This window comes from Astatotilapia calliptera, chromosome 11 (assembly GCF_900246225.1).
Source record: "Astatotilapia calliptera chromosome 11, fAstCal1.2, whole genome shotgun sequence".
Taxonomy (NCBI): Eukaryota; Metazoa; Chordata; class Actinopteri; order Cichliformes; family Cichlidae; genus Astatotilapia; species Astatotilapia calliptera.
This window is the reverse complement of record NC_039312.1, coordinates 18852715-18873042: the sequence shown is the minus strand read 5'-3', so window position 1 is coordinate 18873042 and position 20328 is coordinate 18852715. Positions and strand designations below refer to the sequence as shown.

Sequence of the window (20328 nt, the reverse complement as noted above, 5' to 3'; positions counted from 1 at the left end):
GCCTGATGGAAAGGGGTCAGCACAAGAAGTGCTTCCCTTATGATGTTACACTCATCAGCCGTAAGTGGAGTTAAATCTGTTGAAGAGAAGCAACAGATACCCAGACTGGTTCTTTCTCATCATGTAGCCGTGACAGCATCTGATATGTGCTGTTCCAATGTGTTGGTACCTCGTTGATAAGTTTCAAGATGGGCCGTCCCATCTGCTGCTGCACTTTGGCAAGCTTTTCTTTGGCTGTAGTGCTGGATCTGAAGAATGATACGATTTGTCTAGATTTGTCTCTTATGGATGAAAGTTCAGGGATTTGATCACATGATTTCTTGACTAATAAATTTATTTTGTGTGCAATGCAAACTGAATGTCGACTTTGGAGAGTTCTTGTTGCTGCAATCATGTTTGGTGCTGTCGGTCAGTGGACACCTTACCTTATTTGTGATGGCCCAGTCATCCATCATGCCTGTTTTGAATTGGGCCAAATTGTCTGCAGTGTGACTTTGTGGAAAGTGTTTCACACCCAACACAGATGTACACAACTGCATATTCTCATTAATGTAGTGACAGGTAAGAGCCAAGTAAGCCTCCATGTTCAAAGAGGTCCACATGTCAGCTGTTATACTCACTGCCACAGCTTGCTTTACTTCCATTTTCACTCGTTCGAGTTTCTCCGCATGTTTTTTGGCTATCAATTCCTTGATGGTCTGAAGATGAAACAAAATTAAATCAGTATGCAGTACTTAACATCAGCTACCTGATGAGACGTTGTCTATACAAACCTTTCTGGTTGGCAAAACGTATGATGGATCACCTGAACCAGCCCCCTGAACCCCTCACTCTCCACAATACTAAGGGGTTGGCAGGCCTTTATAATAAAATTCAGGACTACCTGGCCCAGAACAGTCTTCCTAGATGCTTGATTTCAAAATAATAAAACATTAATTAATAAAAAAAATTATGATAAAGCTGCTCAATGTCTATATAAGCCTACCTGTGTTTGTCTCTTCCTTTTCATGTTTGGCTCTGTAATGCCTAAACATTGAGGAGGTGCTTTTGTTTGTGTAAGAAAGCTCCGCAGAACAGATGCGACATTTAACCTGCATAAAATGAAAAACATAATTTACACTGCAGGTCACACTGTTGTTTTTCCTATTCTGATAGATTACACTGAAACAAAGACAGACAAACAGTTAAAATATCGAAATGATCCCACACAGCAGAAACGTTTCTTTTTCTTTCCTTTCGGGCTCCATTTTGTTATATAGAGATATGTATTATTTTTTTTTTATCTTTGCGAGAGTAATTTTTTTTCTTTTTTGGGGGGGGGACCTCATTCCGTTGACAGATGCGGACAGGATGCTGAAAAAAGGAAACTTACTATTTATCGAAAATCATAAATTTTCCGTGAAAAGTCAGACACGTAGATATCTCCTGAGCGGTTAATCCACTCAGATAGGGCTCTTTGTAATGGGTGTAACCTTTTACATTGAATTCATGTAATAAAAAATCACCACAGTAAGTCCCAAGATTGTATTTGTGTTTAATATGAGCGTTTTGTAAATATAATACATTAGAATAAACACGTGTTTCGTTAATTGTTAAAGATTGTTCCAGTCATTCATACAGAGCCCAGTTACGCTTTATGCACTCTTTAAACCTAACGTGTGTTGAAGTCCATAAAAGCTTTTTGCGCTTCCTCAAATATTCAGTGCGCATGTTTGAACCGCTACAATAGCGAAACGGGAAACAGACCGCGTTAAAGGGAACTATCTGGGATGAGTTTGTTTCATTCAGCAGCTCAGGACATGGTTGCGCAGTCCGTGCTGCGCACTGCTCAGCTCCGCATCGGCGTTATTAATGTGAGAGCGGAAAAATAAGAAGGAGCTGCGAAGCCTGTGAGTGAGGAGGTTAGTGACAAGTCAAAGAAACTTTAAAACACATTTGTGTGTGTGTGTGTGTGTGTGTGTGTGTGTGTGTGTGTGTGTGTGTGTGTGTGTGTGTGTGTGTGTGTGTGTGTGTGCTGTGCAAACAGAAGCGTCTCACCCGTTTAGCGTGTGACTCGGAATCACATGTCACAACATCTATACAACAGTTATTGCTAAACTTAAAGTGTGGCACTTTAATGTTCTCTAGGAATGCAAGTGTCGATATACAACTATACATTGTGACCTTTATACAGAAAAAAGCATATGCTACCTTCCATCATAACAGTGGCAATGATCTGACTTGGACATTATGTTTCAGGGGCTGCATAGTTTTAAGGCAGCTTAGGATGGCCCCAGCAGTAAAACAATAAAAAGAACAGTAAAAATTAAAACAGTAAAAAGAATCATTGTTAGATCTCAGTGAGCCGTTTTGACTGCACTTTAACCTCATCTCGATCGTTGGTAACAGTGCCACTGTTCAAGCTGAACCCTGTTTGATGCACTTTTCACAATTAGTATGGGAGCAGATCAAAGGAGACATCATATTTTAGGCATCAGGCAACTTCAGGGCATTTTCCACTAAACTGATTGTAAAAATCACAATGTTCCTTTTTAAATCATGCTTACGTCTGGCTGCTATCAAGCACTTGTATCAAAGATACAAGTGTTCATGTAAACGATTGTGTTGTGGCGGTATCAGAACATGTTACACTTGGCTTGATATGTGCTGTGGTGGTTTTGTATGGAATTTACCCTTTTTTCTCCAGGGGTCATGTGACTGTACTGCATAAAATGATAATCACATCACTGAAAGAAGCCGTCTGCATGTGTATGCAGCATGCTTTTGCAATAATACTTTATTTATTCTTAACATTCTTGGTGTTGTCCAGTAGCTGTTAATTTAGACTAAACAAGGGGAGTCTCACCCTGTTCCCATGGTTACTTGGTCAAGGTTAAGATATTGTTAGAATGAGTTGATTGAAGTGCTCATGTCCCTGTGAGAGCATTTAAAGTACTTTCGTGCCGCTCAGATTCTAAGAAAGTCCTTTTAGTCTTTTAACTATATCAAAGCCAGCTGGTAGTATATCAACTCATGTAGCCCTCATGTAGAACTTGTGGCCTACTTCTAAGTAATCTCTGCTTTCTGTGCATGTTTCCATCTTCCTCTGCACACATGATCCCAATTTTCCAGGAAAAGACTAGACTGTCTGGACCATCAGGGAAATGTGATGTGGTGATTAAGCTCTAAGGAAAAAGAAGCAGATGATAAAGGGAATAGGATGCCTATTGATAGGATTTACAATACTAATACTACTACTACTAATACTACTAATAATAATAATGCTCTGTACAGCCAAAGATAATAATACAACGTAGACAGAATTGTGGAAACTGTGCTACAGGAAATATATGCGGTGCAGTGACATATACTGTCCATACTTTCCACATGTAATCGTGTAAAGTATGGCCTCACTTTGGATTTGCTTTATGGTTGCCTTCAGATTAAAGCTGCAAGGCAACATTTTCTCAATATTATTGGCCATTTATTGTTGTTCATTTTACAGGCCACAACATATTAATATGCTTGTTTCATTAACAAGTCTGAGAGTTAAACAACAAACATTAAAGGTTTAGCTGATGAATAAATTGTAGTGAAAAATTTGGACTGTCCACATCAACTGTGTTTATAACGCACTTACAAAGTGATGTACGGTGCTGTGACAACCAGAGGGCTGTTAGTCATCATGGCGAGGTTCATTTTATATTCTCACAGAGCTCTTTGAGCACTCAGTCAGCAGCTTTAAACTTATGATGTCAACACCATGTCTCAGGAGTTTTGTTTTTTGTCACGAAAATGGAAAAATTATGCTTTTATTTGGCAAATCCTACCATTCTTTAGTGGTATCAATATGTAAAATCAGTCAGACAGTGATGGTTTCACATGTTAAAGTATGAAAGGGAGAAATGTTGTGATATAATTTTATATGAAGTTAAAGCCCTGTGCATTTAACAAGAGTAACAAGAGATGCTTTGCTCTGTATCGATACTTTTCTCTTTGAATTAATTTCAACCGACTATGGAGGGAAGTGCAAAAACAAGTGCACAACAGAATCATTCAGCATGTTTTATGCAAATAAAATGCGTGGTGTTGTCTCACTGGTTTCTGAGAAGTTTTCATCTGAGCCATTTTTCTTATGATGCTAACAAAAACAGCGACTCTAATAATGAGCTGGAACAGCCGCTCGGTCATGTGTTATAGCTTTATTTAGCTGAGAAGTGTTGTTTTTAAAGAGAAGGATGACGATCAGAGAGCTTAGACAACTGTCTGATTTATTACTACACAAACAAGTTTAAGTGTATTTTTTGTCTTCTATCTTTACCTCCTAATGTGTATCTAATTTCTGGCTCATTTTACTCTAGCCTGCCTCTCTATTTCTCTAGATCCAGCACATCTGAGTAGACCCTTGGTCAGGTGTATTCACCCAGGTCGTGGATTGGTTTCAGAGATGGCAGACTCTTTGCTGCCTGCTCTGCTGGAAGCCTGCGTGGTGGTTGGAGCATCCAGTGACAAACTCCAGGAAATCTGCCAGGTTTTTGCCTTAAAATACACTCCGATACACAAATGTTTGACATAAGTAATTTACTATAAACTGATAAAAGGGTGATGGTAATGATAAACAGAAACCTTTACTGGTTATATCAGCAAAGTTCCAGTTTAGGTACAGTATGAGAAAGGACTCTCCTCCCCCTTCCCACCCTCTTAAATCTTTCCCATCTTCTGCCCCACTCAGACCATTAACGATGATGAAACTCTCAAACACCTCCTGTTGGAGCCGGAGGTTCTTTCAGTCTTGGCGCCACCTTTTGTTAGCAGAACACAGGCTGAAAGTGAAATGCTGAGATCACATGGGAAGCTGCGGCGCTCTTTTATCAGGAAAAAGAGAGAACTGCCTCCTTCAGCTGCACCAACACCCAGTCAAGGTCTGGTACATTTGACCCATAAATACACCAGTTGGAACATGAGAAAAAAACACTTTATTATTAAATACAAAACAGTTATTGATCTTTAATATCGTATTTCTTCATTTTACCTATCTTACCATAGATTTTTTGTGTCTTGGAGTTTTTATGTCTCTCCAACCAGCTGCCTTTTTGCAGGTGGAGATGAGGCAGGTCGAAGAGGAGGAATAGAAGATGTCAGTGTACCTAAAAACATCGATCTCATGGCTTTACCTCAGCTCTGCTTCCCCGGTAAAAGGTTTTCCATAGCACACACAACGTCAGACACAAAGACACACTAAGACAACTCACTCACACGTATAGTACATGTACACATGCACAATGCACGATGAAAGCTCATGTTACTGACGTCCACTGGAACATGGTAATGGTTCTTTTAATGGGGATGAAACATTCAGATGGCGGACATTGGCAAACTTACAACAAACATTTGTATATGGTGTTAAGCATATGCTACTGGCAGGATCAACCAGGTAGCCCCTCAGGCGGCGGCAGTACCGCTGCGTGCGTGCGAGAGCGCTCGCTCGGGGCTACTGAGCCCTGTTGACCAGGGCGAGGCTTTCCGGACGCACGTGTGGACCGGGGCGAGGGTTCGAGAAACCGTGTTTGCCGGACGGGGCCCCGTTGACTTTGGGGGAGCAAACTCTGGGTTTACCTACCCCTCTGACAAGGCCACCGTGGTATCTATCTCACCGAACCTACCCAGGGTGTACCCTGCCTCTCGCCCTATGACAGCTGGGATAGGCTCCAGTGCCCCCCGCGACCCTGAAAAGGATAAGTGGAAGTGAATGAATGAATGGCTGGATGGATGGACAAGTGGAGTACAAAAGAAGCGGTAGACCTAAAAACAATCTACAGCATATGAAAGTCACATCCTTATGAAATAAGAAAAAATCCACCAAAGACCTGACACACGGACTCAGAGATGCATCTGACCTTTCAGCTGGTCCATCTACTGTTCACTGAAGCCTCATCAGAAATGGTCTCTGTGGAAGGGTGGCTGTTATGAAGCCTTTCTTCAGGAAAGGAAACAGGGAGAAAAGCCTCAGGTATGTCAAATTACTCAAGAACTGGAGCGGAAATCAGTGGCAACCGCCCTGATAGAGTGAATCTACAGAGGAGAACAGGAGAGAAGTACAACAGTGAGTGTCTACAGGCATCGGTAAAAATGGTGGAGGTGCTTTCGTTGTTTCTAACTGCATGTTATTTTGAGCCACCATGCAACACCAGATCATTAGAATAGTGCAAACTCTGTTTTTGCCTTATATACTGTATGTCCATTCATGTTTGCATGTTTCAATATATTTCTGCACCTGTTCCCTGTTTTTCTAGCAAAATATAAGGAATGAAGAAATATGGGTGGCTCAAGACTTTTGCACTGTACTGTATATACTGCACCTAAATACCATCAAAAAACACCAACAGTCTTCTCTTAAATATATTTTAATTCTAGAGTTTTTCAGAGATTTTGTACATGTGCCTTCTGGCTGTGTGTGCTGTAGCGGTACTATAATGACACATTGTGTTCATAAAACACAATGCACATGTACATTTTCATTTTTTAACCAGGTGGCCTCCAAGTAACCAGTGAACAGAAAGAGGAACAATTCCACTTCCTGGTTTTCACAGACATCCTTGGCAACAAGACCCATGGAGTAGTAATGCAGTGCTACCGTCCAATACTGGTACGAATTACTTACACATAATACTGCATATGATAGTATAATAATAAGATAAGCAGTCAGCATGTGTGCAGTGTACTGTAATGTTTCATGAAACTAACAAAACCCTTAAAAGAAAATAAGTCCCTGTTGGATTATCTGTGTTTCCACAGGAAGGGATGTCTCTCTATCGAAATGGTAGAGGGTCTTCAAAGTGTCCTAAACTCTTCTGTGCCTACAGCATCTGTGTCATATCCAAGCATCCTTACTTCACTGCACTCAAAGACTGTCTTTCATGGTAAGAAACCCGAGAACTGAACCTAATTACTCAGCAAATTAAATTGCTAAGATCAAAAAGGGGTTTTTGTGACATTTTTGACTCTTGAGTTTAAAAATAGCTGTAAGAAATCTGACTTTCAGGAGTGTGGTTATGGCAGGTTAGAGAGCCTTCTTCTCGTCTGACTCTTTCTGTTGATTTGCTAGTCTTTTAATCCAGCTGAGAACCTGTCGATTGTCAGACATGGAAGAGAGAGTGAAGGAGTTTGCGGCCAAACTGACACTTGTGCCAATTCCACCTCCTGGACAGCTGCACTTGGTTTGTGTGTGTTTGTAATCGGCTTAAATAAAGACTTTGAAATTTGTCTTTAAGAGACTTCAAAATCTGGAGCTCAGAGTAGGCCAGTGTATCCAGCACAGTGCACTACATTCATATCCACATGTTTTACAGATGTTTACAATACGTCCTCTGACCATCATACTGCCCTCCAGAGAAGACAAGGACCACCCGGTTATAGATTTAGACCTCCACCTGCCCTTCCTTTGCTTCAGGCCACAGCAGCTGCTGCAGGTAACACACACATTGTTTTGTGTTTGTGTTAATCGAACGAGTGGAGACTCACATTCATTTCCACTTCCCTCCCTCTGTTTCTGTTCTTCTGTCTCCCGCCCTGTAGGTGCTGTCTTGTCTCTTGCAGGAGCAGCGGGTGGTGTTATTTTCTGCTGACTGGGCAAGACTCACGCTGATGGCAGAGAGCTTGTTGTTGTTTCTGCAGGTTAGATCAAAATCCACAGCATATCTTCAAGGGTCTAGAGTTAGTATAAGCATGCAATACTTATTAATTCCATCCTTTAAAAAAAAAAAAAGTATTGAGAGTTACAATCAAAGTCTTAAAGGGTCAGTGCCACAGTTAAAAGGAAGGGTGCAGCTGGAAACCTTGGGAATATGGGTATTTCATAAAATTTGCCAAAATGAAATTCCTCTTATGTAAATGAGTGTGTCTGGATGATGGATGTTAATTGGTATTAATGTTACACCAAATTACAGTAAGGGATATAAAAATGGATAACTCAATTTTTAATTTCCCTTTAAGCATTAAAAAAGTCACATATATTAAACTTTAGAGCTTCTGTATAGAAAACCTAAATTATTATGTCTAAAAAGTGCCAACACTAGTGGGCGATGGACCCCCTCAGTCCACAATAAAGCCATCCGCTCCTTAATCTTTGGTCCATTCATTTCTTCCTTGCCTGTCTAATAACTCTTCCAGCCTCTGCTGTGGCAGCACCCATATGTTCCTGTCCTGGCTAAAGGCATGCTGGACTTTCTAATGGCTCCTACAGCCTTTCTTATGGGCTGCCATCTCAGTCATTTTGCAGACGTATCAGCTGTAAGTACATAACCTTCTACTTTAAATTTCCCATTAATTCGCCCACCTCTTGTAAAGGATAAGGTTAAGAAATGGAGTTACCCCCCAAGCTCAAATATAAGTTAGTAGTTCTATAATTGTTTGAACCTGGTTCATGTTACTGTGTTCTACAGGAAACAGATGATCTGATCTTAATTAACATTGATAATGGAAGTCTCAGCACTTCTACTTTTGATACTGTTAACCTGCCGGACATTCCTCCAGTTGCTGCACACTGCTTCACACAGAGGTACTTTATTTTACTGCCAAAAAACTGTTAAAGTAAATACTATGCTGTAATACCAGGTAATGATTAAAAAGTCAGAGTCTTACAGTCATGTGAAAACCAAAGTACACCCTCTTTTTATTGTAACACTTTAAATTTAAATACATCATTAAAAAACAAATCATCTCATCCTAAGTAGGTCTTACAGTTATTTAGTTACAACCTCAGATGAACAAGAACATATTACACTGTGTCATCGTTTATTACAAACTAAGCCAAGATCCAGAAGCAGTGAGTAAAAGCTAAGTACACCTTATGATTCAAAAACTTGTAGAACCATCTTTAGCTATTGGGCAGCTAAAGGTTGGCCTCACATTTGACGCTCGAATGCTTCGGTATACAGAGGAGTTCAGCTCAGTGACTGCAAGATGCTCAGTTCCTGTGTGTGCAAAATAAGCCCAAAGCATCACCCCTCCACCACCGTGCTTGATCGTTGTTTTAGGGTGTTTGTGCTAATATGCTCAATTTGGTTTTCATCAAATATTAATCTGCATTATGGTCAAACATTTCCTCTTTGGTAATTTGTCCAAAGGACACTGTGCCAGAAACCTTGTGGAGACTGTGCTGCCTTATTTTTCTAAATAGAAAAAGAGTCTTTATATTGAAACCTCTGTTCAGTCTTTTTCTAATTTTGCTGTCATGAACTTTAACATCTAACCTGAGTTTGAGATGCAGCGCTTGAGTTATTGGCACTTTCTTTGAGCACTGCTCATGTGACAATGGGGTGAATTTGCTGGGATGTCAACTCCTGAGAAGATTGGCAACTGTCTTGAAAGTTTTTCACTTATAAATAATCTTTCTTCCTGTAGGATGATGGACTTTAAATTGTTTGGAAATTGCTTTAAACCCTTCTGTGACTGATGGGTAGTAGCAGGCGCTTCTTTAAGATCATTGCTGTAGCCTTTCCTTTAGCATTTTAATAACATACAGCTGAGTACTCCAGACCTGCAAACTGCCAAAACATCTGCTTTTATAGAGATGCTCATATTTGTTGATGATCTTGGAAGTGCATTAGATTAGCAGCAACTGGCTGCTACTTAAGAAGTAAGGGTGTACTTAGTTTTTCCACACACTGCTTCTGCATTCTGGATTAGGTAAATAAGTAGCAACATGGTGTAGACCTTGATAAGAACCTGATGAGGGTTTGAGGGCGTACTTTCACTTAACTTGAATTTATTTTGCAGGTGTAAGTTATTACGAATACATTTAGACTTGGATCAGTGCCACCATGCAAGTTGCACTGACATCAGTGAACAGCGGGCACAGAGGCGAACATGGCAACGCAGCCTTAACAACGACATCCAGAGGATTGCACTGGAATTAATTGTCAACATTTTCAGGTTCTGAATTTACTAATCAGTCCACTATTGGTGGGATGCTTCTTTTAGATATGTGTTAATATTTTGCTGATGTGTGTGTGTGTGTGTGTGTGTGTGTGTAACAGGGATGTGAGCAGTCATCTGAATTATGAACATCGAGTGTTTCACAGTGAAGAGTTCCTGAAAACCAGAGAGCCAGCTGAGCAACTTTTTTATAAGAAGGTAAAGGCTGACTCGGTGCGGCTTTGCTTAGAAGGGCGACAGATCAGCCGGCATCTTTCAACAGACACTGATGCTGGAGAGGTTACGCATAATTAAAAGAACTGACAGGACTGTGTTGCAGGTGCTGGAGACGCATATCTTCCATTCATTTCTCAAGGATCGTCTCAACAGGAAAATGGATAGCTTTGCACGAATGGAGCTCAGCACTCGTTCTGAGATGCAAAAGTATGTCCATTTTTTTAACCTAATGAGCTCGAGGTAACTGATAATATTAAAAGAGGCACAAATCTGGTGGTCAAACCGCTCTTGGAAAAACTCAGAAGCACCACAACCTTCATCAAGTTAGGATCTGTTACAGGGATGTCGCGTTTGGCTGTATCAGCTTTACTTACATGTACCTGTTAAGCCGGAAAGTAAAAATATATTCAGATATAAAGTTATGATGGATATGCTTATGTTGGTATATGACAACTACGCTGCTGGTAAATGTTCAGGTGAACACTTTTTCTGCAGCACTCTTTTGTCTCTATCCTCCATCCTTTAGGATGAAGGCCATGGTTGAAGCCCCACACAGACCCACCATGCAGCAGATTCAAGCCAGGAGAAAGGGCTCCATCACAGAGACGAGGCTGAGTAAGAGACTGGGCATGAGTCTCCCTAACTTGAGAGAAGATAAGATTATCGGCTTCCAAAGAAACACACCGCTCTCCAAGATCCTCCTATCTGACCCCGGTGAGACCCCAGGGGTTAATACCCAGTTAGATATAATACTTGATTGACTGATTTAATGAAGGAAACACTGTCAAGACAAAGAAAATCTGTCTAATCTGCCTTCCTCCCCTTTGTGTTTTTTGTCTCTACCAGCACCAAACACAACTCCAAAACCTATAAAGGTGTTCAAGCTTCCAGACTTCCCAGCATCTCTGTCCTTCCACTCTGTCCAAAGTTATTACATTGAGCTCATCCAGCAGCTCGGAAAAGCCATTTTCTCTGTCCAAAGTGAGAACCCTGCCATGCTGGCCAGGTATTCTCTTGTTATTCTTTATACGCACCTATATATTATATTATATACACCTATATCTATATTTATGTGCTTCCCGCTGCTTAGAATCAGCTTTCCCTGCGCTTTATTCTTTTATAAAGCTTTTCAGTGCTGTTGCTGACACCAGTGACCTGAGACATGAATAAAATAAGTTTTCTCCTGCAGATACTACTACTTGCGTGGTTTAATCAACACACTGTGTTCGCGGCGACTGGACGCACTGAGCGACTTCCAAAACCTCAATAAGACCGACACTGCAATTTTTCCCACTAGCTTGGTCACATGGCTCGTAGACTCGCTGCAAAGAGATGAGAGACAACAAGCTCAAAGGCGGCCTGAACTCAAGAGACTCATCCTCAAGGTTGGTTCACGCACGTTTTCATCGTGGTTGAAGTTCTGCACCTGCTGGTGATGAAGCAGTGATGTTGTCTTTTTTTTCTGCCTTAGGTTAAGACAGACAATGAGAAGCCGCTGGTGGAGCCTGATGACCATGTAAAGAAGTTTCAGCTTCCCTGTAAGCCTCTGTATCAGGAGGAGTTTATGCGATGCGTTCAAGAGTGTAGGATTGTTAGAGATGTGGCGACCATACAGCGTTTATTTGATGCTCTCACTGACAGTAAGTCAAACAGAAAAGCTGTCTTCTGCTTTTTGAAGCTTTCTCTTATGAGCTGTGTGTAACCTCAAGATCCCTCAGAATTAAAACTGTTACGTGTGTATTTGTAATCAGGAGTGCAAGCCAAGGGAACTCACTAAAATGCTGTGGTGCACAATTGGCTTGTGAATGTCCAAGACATTTTTCAAGTCATTTTATTAGATGACCTGATAAGATGGACACAGAAGTTACTTACACTAATTATTTTCTCCATTAACGCTCCAGAGTTGCCATTATGATTAACTTAAGCAGCTATCAGATGATCTAGTATAATCCTTTATCTATAGATTACAGCTTAACGAAGAAATTATAATTTCTGATTTGCATATCTGTCTCAGATTGAGTCTTTCAGGCCATAGTTTGGGTTTGTACAACCAAGACTAATAGTTTAAGATCATTCTCTTTACTCTTATCAACTGCTGAAATTAAAAACTGTACGCTAATGCATATAAAAAGAAACTCTGTGAACAAACCAAAGCTTCCCATTTATCAGTTTTTTAACTGCTTAGTGATTTCAGGGTTGTGGGCAGCTGGATGCTGGGCAAGAAGCAATGCTAGCAAAACCCAGGGGGCTAGCAAACAACAACAACAAAAACAACAAAATAGCTAAAAGGGCAGTAAATATTGGCCTTTAATTCACTCTGTGGTGGAAGAACATGACTCCAAATGCTAACTGTTTCAGTGCTGAGTGTGAAAATTTATTGCTCATGGTGTAGTATTATGCCGGTCGTCTTTAGAACAGCTGTTTTCAGCTGTGCACCAAAGCAGTGGACCTTAGCATGGGTATGTTTTTGGTCTGCCTCATTTATCCACAGCTCTTGGTAAAGCTGTGGATAAATGGACAAAGGAAAAACCACTGACATTTTGGTTTGGATCACTTTAAGATTGTAAGATTGGGTGTCTTTGTCTTCTATATCTCTGTCTGTTTGCATCTAGTTGCGTATGCACACCCCTCTGTCCGAGGTCAGCCAAAGCAGGTGGACCCTGAACTTTTCAGAGTCTTCTACACATTCTGGAAAGAGATGGAAGCTGAAGCACAAGATGTCAACCTGCCCTCTGATGTCATTGACCGACTTGACAATAATGAGTGTGTCTACAAGTTGTCCTCCTGTGTCAAGACTTCCCACGGCGTTGGTAAAATCGCCATGACGCAGAAACGGCTGTTTTTGCTCACTGAAGGACGGCCCGGTTTCTTGGAAATCACAAAGTTCAGAGATATACAGGTCAAGTAGCATCTTTAAGACTATTTTTGATAATTGTGCCTTGTGTGTTCTCATTCTCGTCTGTTAATAAATAAACAATCTCTTACAGGAGGTAAAAATTACCTCAGTTCCCTTTCTGCTCGTTCGTATTCCATCCCTTCGTATCCAGACATCCCGCAGGCCTGAAGTGTTTGAGGCCAACCTAAAAACAGAGACTGAGCTTTGGAACCTCGTGATCAAAGAGATGTGGGCTGGACGCAAGATGGCAGATCAACACAAGGTGCAGAAAACTCAAATGATCTTAAAACAGTTTAACAGATGTGATTTTATTAGACGTACCTTCCCAGTCCACATCTATGTAATGCTGAGGATCGAGGATTTACTGTCCTTCAAGTTGTCAGCCGTAGACGTTTGGCTGCTGCTTGCATGCTGCGTCTAAATTATACTTTTTACCTGTCAGCCATAAAAGGCTGATGGGGTATTGTCATCACCATGCCTGGCGAGTGGGCAGGCGATGTGGACACCCAAGTTTGTTAGTTTGATAACTCAAGAACAAAGTGGGGTAGGACTTTGAATTTGATTCCACACCTGTATCTACTAAAAATCTCTCATGAGTTTGAATCTCAGTGACGCTGACCTCAAACTTTTCTAAAAATCTTGTAACAACTCAAGAAATAGGTCGCCTAACATTTTAAAATTTATACCATAGGTGTATCTACTAGGAGGCTGATGGGTACCACTGGTCACCAGTATTTTTATAGCTTTTGCTGCAGTGTTACTGATTTAGCTACTCTGTTGGTTTGCCATAACTTTTCTGTTCTTAAGTACAACCTGCCTTACCCCTTCTTTTAATCCTTTTGTTATTATTTTAGGTTTTTAATCTCACTTTGTGTCTCTAGGACCCTCAGTACATGACTCAGGCTCTGACCAACGTTCTGCTAATAGATGCTGTCACAGGCTGCCTGCAGAATCAGAGATCCATCACTGCTGCTTCAAAGCTGGCTTACTTTGATAAAATCAGACAAGAAGGTCTGGGCTCAGAGTTTGTTGTTTTGTTTTGTTTTTGACTGTTTCTGTCAAATCGTGTAATTTTGATAAAAGAAAAAATAAATAAATATAGAAGAGTATGTTCAGTATATGCTGTTTATATTTGTTTATCGTGTTCTTGTTTCTGGCCAGTGCCTATGATAGTGCCTAAAACTACCTCAGAGACTCTCAAACACAAGATCAACCCATCATTGGACCTGGCTGAGCCACAGACCGTACATGTGCTGCTTTACACTCCAGGTATCATTGAAATGAGGGGGAGGCTACTTACCTTTACAACAGAATATCACTAAACCTATTTATATTTTGTCAATATCAACATTGGTTATCCATACACACTATTTTGAAGAGGATCTGATATTTGTACAACTATATAAAACAGCTATTACCACGTGATATAGTTATGTAAAAAAACTATGTATGGAAAATGTGAAATAAGCGTTAATTAATGAATTTAAAATCAGTGTTAACTGACTGCTGTTATCCTTTTTTTTTATGTATTTAGAACACTTTTTCTTATTTTTTGCACGTTTCTTTCTCATTTCAGGTCAGCTGACTGGTACTGGCAAAGTGGGTGATATGAACCCAAAGCTGTGGGTGGCTCTCAGTGGGGGTAAGGTGGTTGTATTTGATGCGGCGAGTTGGTCAATGCTGCAGGACTGTATCCAGCTTGGACAGTCGCAGCTGGTGAGAGGAAGCGTGCTTTTACTATTTGAGCTATGAGCTATTTAATGTATCTCTCCACTGATTTTGTCCATGAAAATGAAACATGCTTATAGATCTCAAACAACATGTGTATAAAGTGTCATGGCTGTTTGACTTAGTTATTCGTATACTGAAAATGCAATAAGTTTTTGCATTGCTAGATTGTTACAGTACTCAGTGATTCAAACTTTAGACCATCTTGCAATATTATCGCACAAGCTGCCAGTTTTTAGACCACAGGTGTAGCCAGAAATATCATGCTGAGTTACAAATACATGGCAAGTGTAAAGCTGGGTCATGTCTGTCCCTTCTGCTGAGAGGGGGTCTGGGACATTTCCACATTAGTTTCACTTTTCAGACCCAGAGGCTACATCCAATTGTTTATCCACAGTCTATGTTTACCACACCATGCAGAGGATGTGAAGGGACACAGGAAGCGTGGTCGATGGACACATTTGTTTTGGTCGAGGGCTTTCGTGCAACATTCAGTTGTTTTCAGTATTGTTGTTCTCTGTGTTGTTCTCTGTATTTATTATTCAAAAAGAGCAGGTTTATAGTAGGGCTGCCACGATTTGTCGACTAGTCACGATTACGTCGACTATCAAAATCGTCGACGACTGATTTAATAGTCGACGTGTCGTTTGAAGCTTTGTAAGATCGCAAAAGACGCAGGAATAATAGCAGGATTTAAGAGTGTAATAACGGACTGAAACAGAAGATGGCAGCACAGCATGTACAAGGATGCCAGCTGCCGTTAAACCCCGAAGAAGAAGAAGCAGCTGTGTCCCAGAATTCATAGCGCGGCCCAGCTTAGTTTCCAACAATGGCGGTAGCTAGTTAGTTTTAATATTACTCTTATTATTCTTTCTGGGTCACAAAATAAACGTTTAACATATTTTCAGGCGAGAATGTAGCTGTGTAAACCTCAAATATCTGCTCAGTTTATCAGGACACCACATATTTTCAAAAGCGCTCCGACGTTTTCGGAGACGTCTGTTACCCACTAGCTCGATAGCTAGCCGGGGGCTAGGTCACTAGCGCCGTGAGAACACCGGACTCCCGGCAAATTGTTTTCAAACCCACCGCCGTCTTTCGCGACTCAGGTTAAATATATATGAGTCACTTAGATAAATTAAAAATGTTATTGTTTGGCTTTTTTTTAGTATTTTATTTGTTCCTGAGTAAATCGGTTTGGCTGAGATTAAAGTTATAGTTTTTACACAGCTGAATAAACGTCAAGCAGACAGCTGATTATCAGAAGTGTGAGATGCTGGAGAATATACTCCGGTGTCCTGTTATATTTTAGATAGCAAGGAGTTTATTAAACTTTACCGAAACAATCTGCAAATTTCATTAAAATTGAATAAACTATCATCTTGTCTTTATTTTTAGTTAGCACCTTAAAAGCTTAAAGCTGTAAGCCAATGATAGTTATATAAGAGCAGATGCTGCTGGTGCAATAAGCTGTAGTTTTATGTCCAGTGGATGATGATCTGATTAGTCGACTAATCGCATAAATAATCGGTGACTAGTCGACTATCAAAATAATCGTTTGTGGCAGCCCTAGTTTATAGTAATATAAGTAAAACAGATACCAATATTTCAACATTGTATTGCCTTTGTGTTCTAAGATATAGTGATTTTCATTAAGCTACATTAAGCTACATACATCAAGTTCCCATCACATTTTTACTTTTATCTATTATTATTTAAGATTCTAATTTAAATTCATACTTAATTTGAACATTTGTTTCTTCTCTAATTTCTTATTAGTTTTTACCTTTAGACATATGTAGTGTATTTGATTGAGCTACATACTCATCTTCTTATTTAAACTATTTGTTATTTGTTTGTTCTGCTTAACTGTTGTAAAAAATAGAAATTTGGCAGCTTTGTGATGAATAAAATACATCTTATCTTATCCTTTGTGTAGAACTGTATGATAGGACTGGTCCAGGAGCAGGTGTGGATTGGTTCTCAGGACTCTGTAATCTACATTATCGACACTCACAGCATGTCCAGCAACAAACAGCTGACCGAACACAGACATGAAGTGACTGGCCTCACAGTGGACTCCAGCAACCAAGCCAACAGGTAGAGACGTGTTAATCTGTAGTTCGTACAAAGCACAAAAACCAACACACGCGCAAAAATGAGAGCAGTCTTATTACAGTGAGTCTCAATGTGTTAATGAACATGTTGTGATGCTGTATTAAATGAGCCTTCTTTCCCAGCCTGCTGACATACTCCTGCAGCCGCGATGGGATGATCCTGCAATGGGACTCATCCAGTCTTAAAGTGAAGCGGCAGTTTTTACTCAGCTGTGATTATCTCTCCTCCATACAGATCCACAACAGTGCTCTGTGGTGCTGTGAGTACACGCTCTCTCCTCTTTCTCCCTCATTTAATCAATGTTTCTGATTATGTGTTTCGGAGTAATGAGTTCTCTCTCAAGAGCTTCATGTCACAGAGCGGGCGTGAGACAGGCAATAACAGAGCAGAGTTGATGGTAATTTACAAACGCAAAAGCAGACTGAGAAAAGCTTACACACAATGAGGGCGATGCTGACAATACATACAGGTGAAGAGGAAACAGGTGGGAGCACAGCTGCCAATCAAAGACATGGCAAGTTAAACCAAACATATTGCACAAGAGACGACGGAGTGTCAAAATAAAACAGGAAGCATAAGCACTGAGGCAGAGACTAAGACATACCTGCTTGATCAAGACGAAAGGCTTATAAAAACAGAGACTTAACAGACTTTAAGGGGACACAAAAAGGATGAACACAGGATGAAACACAGAGAGATGACTACAGGGACAGGATGGGACAAACACGGGGATCAGGGCTTAAGATGTAACAACTTGGCAAGACAGGGAAACCATACAGCCACAGAGACAGGACACAGGGAGACCAGACCGGGGAGAAAAAAGGGTAACAAAACACAGAGACAAGACACGGAGACGAGACTAGGGTGAAGTGGACACAAAAGGGAACTAACATAAACAAGAACCAAGAATTAACTATATAAATAACAAAAGTGCAGTGGTACTAGGGAATACTGAACTCCAGACTCAGTAATACAGAGCTTGAATTTGCATATTTCTTAAATCCAAGGAAGTTTATAATAAGTGCAGAAAAAACAAAACAAAACACTGGGCTGGAGGCCCAGGAGCATGACAGTCCACTTGTTCTCATTGCTTACATACATTGCCCAGAGGTATCTGGGACAATGCCTAACATTTTTTTCTTGGTGGTCTAAGTAGATCAATTATGTCTACACATTAAGCCACCTTAAGCCAAATGTGTTTGGATGATGATTTGAGGATGTGTGTTCGTGCAGGTTGTGGTGACGGCATTGTGGAAGTGAAAAAGAGTGGGACACCACAAAGAAAGATAACACTTCATAAGGACCTACAGAGCATGCCCAGTAGTTTCAGCAGCTTCATTTATATACCAGAGGTGACTTTACAATCCTTGCTTATATGTCTGTTAATTAAGAACGCTAGTGGTGATTCATTGTGTCAATCCATGTCTCAGTCAGTAGGTGGCATGCAGTCACAGTGTACACAGCAAATTCAAAAGTGTTAAATGTTTTTGGTGTTAATAGTCTTCTTGCAAAAGTAGAGTTAATTTTACTCTAAGCAGAGTCACATTCTTTTAATGTAACTCTGAGGTGTAAAATGATAGTAGTTAAAACCGAGTGTTAAAAATGAGTGTTTCTCTGTCAAATCTGGAGGGGTTACAATGGAAACATTAACTCTTGACCTCTTAACTCTGAACTCCTACAGTTACAGGATTGTTCATGTGTTTTGTGTGTTTGTTTCAGCGAGGACAGCTGTGGACAGGCTGTGCAGACTCAGTAGAGTTGTGTCTCTGGCACACAAACAATCACAGGCATCCGTTTAAAATAATCTCCCTGCCTGGAAGTTCAGGGGTCACATGTATGATTCGTGTCAAAGACCAGGTGAGCTGTGATTAGCATGTCAGGTCACGAAATGATCTTATGTTTGCTGCTTTGTATTGATATTTTTACTATTGTTGTCAGCATGTCTTGTGAGGTTTACACAAACATGTCAACCATTCAGTTGTTTTAATCATTCAAAACATTTTCATTTATCCAATGAAACCTTTCATTGATGTCCTTTTGTATTCTTAGATCTGGGTTGGAAGGAGTGATGCTGGGGGTCAGTGTAATGGTCAGCTGAGTAGCCAAGTGTTGGTAGTGGACATAGAGAGCCACACGGTAGCAAAGGAGCTGCAGGCCCATTCAGACAGCATTCAGACGCTCTGCTCTGCCGAGGATCGATATGTCCTCAGTGGCTCTGCGTGTCGTGACGGCAAGATCGCCATCTGGAAGGTCGAATAGAGTCCAAAAAAGAAGAAGGATCCAAAGAGATGGAAGAAGAAGAGAAAAAAGAACTACTAGAATTACTATTTTTGAACAGTTTTGTTAGTCTGAAAGCCAATGCATGTCTTAAACCAGCATTATTATTACATTTGTTTTTGTAAAAAAAAAAAAGAAAACGAAAAAGCAGGGTGCAACTCATCTGGCTGAAAAAAGAATGTGTGGAAGAAAAATGACCCTACGTCTCATTTATTCACACCATCAGTAAACACTTGTCTAAAATATTTATGGTTTAAGTCGTTACTCAAGTCGTATTTAAGCGTGACGTTCACTAAATAATGGCAAAATAGACTTTAATGCAAAGTTTACCTCTGTGAAAGGAAAAAGTGGAAACTCCTAAAAGGAGTCCTCAAAAGAGCTGCAACACTTTTCTTTTTTAATGAAACAGCAAAATATCACAGGAAATGAATTCATATCTCATGTTTGAAGACACATTATCTGTTACTGTACACAGATCATTTGTGATAGTAATACAACAAAGTTGAAAAGGCTGAAGACTAAAAAAGGGGAAAACATTTGTACCAATATTTCAAATGTAAATGATATCTAAGAACAAAAAACCCCTAATCTCAAAAAGCCCTTAAACATGGCATTTTGAGATTTTAATTTTTGCATATTCACAACATGTAAAAAGATTCAATCTGCCACATGATTGTGTGATTTTAAACTTTAATTCATATGCTTCCCATCCTTTAAATATCAGTTCTACATGGAATTGTTGTCAGTTTATTGGTGTTTTTCAAAAACAACTGAAATCAAATTTCTCTTGGAGAAATTCTTTTGCACACAGTGCTTAACAAATGTATTAGACCACCTCCCAGTGTAAGGTTTATGTCACAGCTGCTGCAAATTAACAGTATTCGTAGTTATCAAAATCATTTTTTTATGTTTTTAATCGTCAATACACCAATGTGTGCAAGGTCTTTAATCAAAGTTATATTTGTAATGCCAAAATATCATTGTTAGTCAAAAATTTGCAAATGTACTGTTTTGCAAAAAATCATGAATTTTGTTTTTTGATTAAGATCCTAAATCAAAAAATTATTTTAATTTGAATAGAAGTCCAATGTGCCAGCTCAAATTTGGGTGTAAAAATCCAAATTGTTTATTATTTGTTTAATAAACGATATAATTTTAGTTTAAATAATTTTTTGACA

General features: G+C 39.9%; 1 protein-coding gene across 1 annotated transcript; it reads left to right on the top strand.

Moving 5' to 3' along the window:
* Nucleotides 1–1808: 1808 nt before the first annotated feature.
* LOC113032787 (DENN domain-containing protein 3-like) lies at nt 1809–20127 on the top strand. Its single transcript, XM_026185892.1, has 28 exons — nt 1809–1901; nt 4362–4510; nt 4712–4901; nt 5079–5171; nt 6510–6625; nt 6775–6899; nt 7085–7196; nt 7329–7448; nt 7555–7653; nt 8149–8268; nt 8421–8536; nt 9757–9912; nt 10017–10113; nt 10235–10338; nt 10658–10845; nt 10978–11137; nt 11321–11516; nt 11603–11771; nt 12744–13030; nt 13119–13289; nt 13909–14038; nt 14189–14296; nt 14604–14743; nt 16695–16855; nt 16996–17132; nt 18107–18225; nt 18593–18730; nt 18923–20127. Exons 2-28 carry the CDS (start codon nt 4427–4429, stop codon nt 19130–19132), a joined length of 3846 nt encoding a protein of 1281 aa, XP_026041677.1. The 5' UTR covers nt 1809–1901; nt 4362–4426; the 3' UTR covers nt 19133–20127.
* The last annotated feature ends 201 nt before the right edge of the window (nt 20128–20328 follow it).

Bases quoted from the DNA above. Each gene is read 5' to 3' on its own strand.
- LOC113032787 (XM_026185892.1), top strand. From the start codon at position 4,427: ATGGCAGACTCTTTGCTGCCTGCTCTGCTGGAAGCCTGCGTGGTGGTT. The intron at 7,197-7,328 runs GTTTGTGTGTGT...CATGTTTTACAG, and splicing joins CTCCTGGACAGCTGCACTTG to ATGTTTACAATACGTCCTCT. The intron at 16,856-16,995 runs GTAGAGACGTGT...CTTCTTTCCCAG, and splicing joins TCCAGCAACCAAGCCAACAG to CCTGCTGACATACTCCTGCA.